Here is a 6,842-nt window from a genome sequence, read left to right on the forward strand (position 1 = left end):
AATGTAGTTGTCAGAAAACATTTACCTAAGTTACGTAATGACATAATTATCTTTTCCATTAACATATATGCATAGATAGATTTGCATATTTATTCTTCTTAACTACCTATTTTTTTAATTTAAAAAGAGTCATATCTTATAAATTTTAATCATAATATAATTTATACATAAAGTTTAAAATATATATAAATTTAGTTTTGTTACATGAATTAAAATAAGTATTTGGTCTCTATTTGTAGAGAGAGAGAATATGCGAAAATAATGAATATAGAAAAACAAGTGGAATTTTGTTTTAGCATATATTTTTGTTCCTATTTTTTATCTGAGTCAGCCACCTTATTCCATTGGAATCTCAATCTATAAATAATGGAATTCACCTTACCTCTCTTCACTCTTCTGTTTCCATATTTTTGTTTTCTGTTTTATTTCTCATGGTTTCCCCCAACTCTAGCACCATTTTTCTCTTCCTTTTATCCCTTCTGTTACTCATTAACAATGGCGTTCAAGCTTTTCATAAAGTATATCCCCATCTTCAATCTGTTTCAGTACTTTCCATTGGTGCACAGCACAGAACTGGATACCATTTTCAACCTCCTAAAAACTGGATCAATGGTACGTACCTTTAAAACTACTTTTTCCCTTCATATTGAGTGCAATTTTCCTTTTTTCTGTAATTATTTAATGTGATTTTGTCTTAGGTTTTTATGGCTGTTTTGACTTAAACATAATTAACAAGCACTTAATACTGGACAATCAATGCACTGCTTTCATAATATGAAAAAAAAATGATTTAAAAGTATCTTTACACCACTAGTATGATACCATATTATAAAGTGAACTTTAAGTCTAATTCAAACCCATAAAACCGGCTCATGAGATTGAGGTTTGCACCAACTTATATACCATGTCGATGTGAGATTTCTAACCGCATGGCTTGACGTGAAATAATAAGCATGGAAGGAACTCTTTTCTAAATAGAATTCAATATTTCTGCATTGAAGATGTCTTAGTTTAACCAAAATTATGGTAACAGTTTCTATTATATATCATCTCTATTTTTATATATCATAGTTAGGTATGATTGAGTAAAACCTAACAACGTGTTTATTTGCTTTTGATATCTCCATACTTTTATCATCGCCATAGGGTATTTAAACCAAAATTTTGATGCGAAAAAAAATCTGTTATAAATTATAATCTTTGGGTGTCTTTGTTGTAAATGATTTTGGAACATCCCTTTGAAGCTTTAATAATCATTTCTCATGCATTAAGTGGTTGTTGATACAGTTAGGTTTAAAGGTATTTGCTTCGTGACGTAGAATCATTGAAATGTACATATGCATGCGTGTGCCTCTTTGCATGGTTTTCTAATGGTTAAAAATGATGCATGCCAAACTATTCTATTAGACATCAAGGAAGGCATATAAAGCTATTTGGGAAAAGTTTGAACGATCTGATCTGACTTATTGAAAAAAGAAAGAAAAAAGTTAAATAAATATTTTTATAAATATTTGTGATATCTCATTATCACAATCTTATTGAACCAACCATAATAATATAAGTCACTACAAAATTCATAGTTTTATATGAGATTGAACCAGTTCTTAATAAAAGTTAAATCCCATACGATCTCTAGTTTGGAGAATATCAGTTTTTGTCCCAACACATCCATGTCGATCATATTCTATCATTCATCCAGTACAACTTCTTAATCATTCTATGGATATCATAATCAGATTACCTGGGAGTAAATACAAACTCATGGTATAAGTAGGTGATACCCCATTTCTACTATAAAAAAATTCTCATGATATATTTATTAGATGGCAAACAGTAGTTTGAAATAATGAGTATTTCTGCATACTCGAATTCCATGCAAACTCTCTGATATGCCTTTCTACAAATTCGCATAAAATTATCCATCAAAGCTGAGAATCCCTTTCTGATATGATTTAAAGCTTAGTAGTTTTTTAATTCGCATCGAATTTAGCAGAATAATGCATAATTGCAACCATTTATACAGTACAATAAAGGGAATGCATGATAGATGTTTGTTTAAAGATCTGATTACATTAACGTGCAATCATAAACATGTTGTACAAAATCTTGCTTAAAAAGCGCTAACTTACTTTGTTTTCATGATTCCTCAATCGCCGGGACGAACGCAACTATGGCAAATAGATCCAAATGGTAAGGCAAAACAAAATCTGATTTTTATTTTATGATTTTTGAGCAACAGCATGTTAAATTTGCAATTTTGCGAACAACACAGGACCCATGTACTACAATGGAATCTACCATTTTTTCTATCAGTACAATCCAAAGGGTTCGGTGTGGGGTAACATAGTGTGGGCCCACTCAGTATCAAAGGATCTGATAAACTGGGAAGCTGTAGAACACGCGATTTATCCATCGAAGCCCTTCGACAAATACGGGTGTTGGTCGGGCTCAGCGACAGTAGTCCCAGGTAAGGGACCCATAATTCTCTACACTGGAGTCAAGGACGAGGCACAAAATCAAGTCCAATGTTACGCTGTACCCGAAGACCCCAAGGACCCGTACCTCCGAAAATGGGTAAAACCCGACAATTTGAACCCGATTTTGGTCCCCGACAAAGAAGTAAACGGCAGTGCGTTTAGGGATCCGACAACGGCTTGGTGGAGCAAAGATGGGCACTGGAGAATATTGGTGGGTAGTAGAAGGAAGGAAAGAGGAGTGGCTTATTTGTACAGAAGCAAAGACTTTAAGACATGGGTTCGGGCCAAACACCCGCTCCATTCCAAGGGCGACACGGGTATGTGGGAGTGCCCCGATTTTTACCCTGTTCCGCTAAAAAACAATTTGGGGTTGGACAGTGTGGTGGACGGAAAACAAGTGAAATTCGTGTTGAAAAATAGTCTTGATTTGACTAGGTATGACTACTACACTATAGGAAGCTATGACAAGGATAAGTATGTTCCTGACAACACTTCCGAAGATGGTTGGGGTGGATTAAGGTATGATTATGGCAATTTTTATGCTTCCAAGTCCTTTTTTGATCCGAGCAAGAAAAGAAGAGTGATATGGGGTTGGGCAAACGAGTCTGATACCACAGATGACGATGTTCTTAAAGGATGGGCAGGGATTCAGGTACTCAATTTAATTGCCTTTCTACTGATTTATTCTTTAAGAACTTAAGATCCTATTGATTTGATGTGGAAATAGTTTATACACCATGTAATTTCAGTGTTTTTGTGTGTTAAACTAATCAGGCGATTCCGCGAACAGTGTGGCTGGATCCAAATGGGAGGCAATTGTTACAATGGCCAGTTGAAGAATTAGATAGTCTTAGAGGGAAAGAAGTTAACATGAAGAGTCAGAAGCTTGAGAAGGGAGTTAATGTTGAAGTAAAAGGAATCACTGCTGCACAGGTCAGATTATGTGTGTTTTTTCAATTGTTTATGAACAAAAGGATATAAAACTATATTATGTAACATTGCAGGCAGATGTGGAAGTTAAATTTTCATTCTCGAGTTTGGACAAGGCAGAGCCATATGATCCTAAGTGGGTTCATGCACAGGATGCTTGTGACCATAAAGGTTCAAAAGAACAAGGTGGTGTTGGACCATTTGGGCTTTTGACTTTAGCTACTGAAAAACTAGAGGAGTTTACTCCTGTGTTTTTCAGAATTTTCAAAGATCAAAATAAGCATGTGATTCTCATGTGCTCTGATGCAAGAAGGTTGGTCTAATTCAATTTTGGGATAAGGACTAATTTTGTATCCATTTTCACTCTTTCATTTAAAAGCTAATTGGTTATTTTGGTGCAGTTCCTCTTTGAAGAGTAAATTGTACAAGCCTGCATTTGCAGGTTTTGTAGACTTGGATTTGACAACTAACAAGAAAATTTCTCTTAGGAGTTTGGTATGTGCAAATGTAACCATTGCTGAATTTGGTCTTTGCGTATGACATTTGTTAGCACCAAGACACTAATAATCGATTAATGTTTTTCATTCTGTTAACTAAATGACAGATTGATCACTCAGTAGTGGAAAGTTTTGGAGAAGGAGGAAAGACAAACATATTGTCTCGAGTTTATCCACAGCTTGCAGTGGCAAGTCAAGCTCATCTTTTTGTGTTCAACAATGGCACTGAACCAATCACCGTGGAAAATCTAAAAGCATGGAACATGAAATCTGCTAATATAAAATGATAAAGTATAAATTAATTAGTTTGCAGGAAATAATATACTTTACCACAAAGTTTGTAAATAATTAAAAAAAAGTAAAAACAGTATCATTGTCACATCTTTTTATCACGCAGTGAATTCGCATTCATCCTATCTTAATAAGTATGAATGGGATCATGATAAAAGAAATTGTGATTAGAAGATACTGTGTTAGGTTTTTTATTTTATTCTACTTTGGTAGATTATTAGTTCCAAATTGTACTACCACTCTAGATGGGTATTAAATGACATTAAAGTTTGATTATCTGAATATAAAATAGTTGATATTAAAAACTCGGATCCTACAAATTTAAAAAGAATTACTTTTTCCCTAGCTCAAAAAAGACATAGATTGGACTTAAGTTATTATAAATATTCATAACTATCTTTTACATGTATTCAATAACTAAGAATAAAAACATCTGATCAATTATAACCTAAAATTGTATTAAAATAATTACAAAAATTTAAGAGAAGAGAGTGTGTAATAATATCATTGATCTAAAATATAGTTGTATAATTTTTGTGGGTATAAATTTTTTTTTCCTTGAAACATCTATCATTTGTTTTTAATCTCTATCAAATATTGTTTTAAACTAATTTAAAATTTACAAAATAATATAGAACTACTTTCATTTTATTTTCGAAAGTACAGTGTGTTTGTTTCCATCAATTTGAGTTAATTTATGGATGTGAAAAGGGCAGAGTATTTGTAAAATGATTTCCATCCAACCGTAGATAGAAATGCGAAATAAATCACGATTCTTTCCATCAATTTGAGTTAATTTATGGATGTGAAAAGGCAGAGTATTTGTAAAATGATTTCCATCAAAGAAAGACAAAGCAAACGAGTATGTTATTGATTTATCAGTGCATTTTCTAACTTTCAAAATATATCAAAATTTGAAAGATAAATAAATTTTTATAAATTTCAATTTTTAAAGTATAAATATTTAATTATGTTTTCATTATATATTTGATTAACAATTATACATAATAAAAATAAGTAAAAATTATTTTTAAAAAATTTCAACTAATAAAAATGAATCACATTTTATATATATTTTTATAAATAATTATTCAACAGTAGAAATAATTTAAAAATTAGAATTAAATCAATACACAATATTTCATATTTTATTATTCAAATAAATTTCATATTTTAAATTTAAAAATATACGTTTTATATCTTTAAATATAATTAATCACAATCATCCTATTTTACATAACTTTCCCCATCCTCAAATTATCACACTTCAACTCATTAATCCAAATATAACATTCAAATTCTCACACTTCAACTCATTAATCCAAATATAACATTCAAATTCTCACACTTCAACTCATTAATCCAAATATAACATTAGCTTTTATGTGAGAACTTTATTTCCAAAAAGATTTATGGGTCAAATTTTAAGAACGGTTTTGAATTTTTATTTCGAATAGTAAAGAAATGTAAGTTTTTCGGTGAGATTTAAATTTGAATTTTATGAGTTCAATTTCACTTGTTTTATAGTTTCTTAAAAGAAATAGTCCAGAAATTTAGGACAACTTTTAAGAACTTTATTTATTACCAGTGTTAGAGCAGAACTGACAGTATAAACTGTGGGGTTCATGAACCGTTTGGAAAGGAATTCTGAATTGTATTTGCTTTGTATAGGTGATAATGAATAAAAGAAGATTTTCAATGATGGAGTGTGTTTACTTTCAAATTATACTTAATTCTATTTACAAATTTTAAAATATTTTAACTCAACAAAATCGTATTCAACCCAACACAAATAATTTTTTCTCACATCTAAAATTTATATTCCCAATTTTTAATTAAATTACACATGCGCACAGCCACTATCTATCATCCGACATAAGAATTTCAGAACTTAGCATGCAGGAAGTGCCTTAAGATCTTTCAATGAAAGAAATTAAAAAACTGAGGTCAAATATTAATTTGAGTTATAATTACCACGTATAAAAATGAATGAAATTTGTAATTTAAAACCATTTCTAGTTGAGATAACAAATTTCATAATTAGATATAAAAAAGCTTTCAAACGAATCAAATCACTCATTGAAGAAAAACTAACATTTCAGATAAAACATATATAGGATTATTGAGTACAAAATAGATAAAAAAAGATTTATGCGGTACGATCAATTACGGTTTATTTAAGAATTTCATCAATTTGTTGTTTTGTTTTACATTATAATAATAACACATTTAAGGCTTTTTACATAGAAAAATATGTTGAATTAAAATTTTATAATAAAATACTTCCTCATTGAATTAAAAACGACATAAAGGATATCTCATTTGTTAAAAAAAAATTAACTATACATTTTAACTAGAAAAGAGATTATTTATATCGATACATATACCCAGTACAGTTCGTCATCTTGAACAAGATGTACAAAAAAATGTTCTGGATGTTATTCAAGAATAATTAACAAAATGGAACAAACCATTGCTTCATCTTTCAAACACAAAAAAGAGGCATCTATGAAACAAAAGGATGCAGCATAATTGTTTTAAGGGTTAAATTATAAAACACTTAAAAAATTATAATCTTCCCTTTCGTTGATCATGCAAACATTTAATGTAAAAAGAACACGAAAACAATGTAAAATGGAAACGGAGC

General features: G+C 30.4%; 1 protein-coding gene across 1 annotated transcript; it reads left to right on the plus strand.

Annotated features, from left to right (window-relative positions):
* The first annotated feature begins 2,272 nt into the window (after positions 1-2,272).
* LOC137814586 (beta-fructofuranosidase, insoluble isoenzyme 1) lies at positions 2,273-4,474 on the plus strand. The gene is made up of 5 exons (XM_068617399.2): positions 2,273-3,129; positions 3,252-3,410; positions 3,482-3,720; positions 3,809-3,902; positions 4,012-4,474. The coding sequence occupies exons 1-5, from the start codon at positions 2,278-2,280 to the stop codon at positions 4,189-4,191; spliced, it is 1,524 nt and encodes a 507-aa protein (XP_068473500.2). The 5' UTR covers positions 2,273-2,277; the 3' UTR covers positions 4,192-4,474.
* The last annotated feature ends 2,368 nt before the right edge of the window (positions 4,475-6,842 follow it).

This window comes from Phaseolus vulgaris, chromosome 1 (genome assembly GCF_051622355.1).
Source record: "Phaseolus vulgaris cultivar YP4 chromosome 1, ASM5162235v1, whole genome shotgun sequence".
NCBI lineage: Eukaryota > Viridiplantae > Streptophyta > Magnoliopsida > Fabales > Fabaceae > Phaseolus > Phaseolus vulgaris.

Excerpts from the sequence above, each read along its gene's own strand:
- LOC137814586 (XM_068617399.2), top strand. The coding sequence starts at position 2,278 with ATGTACTACAATGGAATCTACCATTTTTTCTATCAGTACAATCCAAAG. Across the intron at positions 3,721-3,808 it reads ATGTGCTCTGATGCAAGAAG|TTCCTCTTTGAAGAGTAAAT; the intron begins GTTGGTCTAATT and ends ATTTTGGTGCAG. Across the intron at positions 3,903-4,011 it reads AAATTTCTCTTAGGAGTTTG|ATTGATCACTCAGTAGTGGA; the intron begins GTATGTGCAAAT and ends ACTAAATGACAG.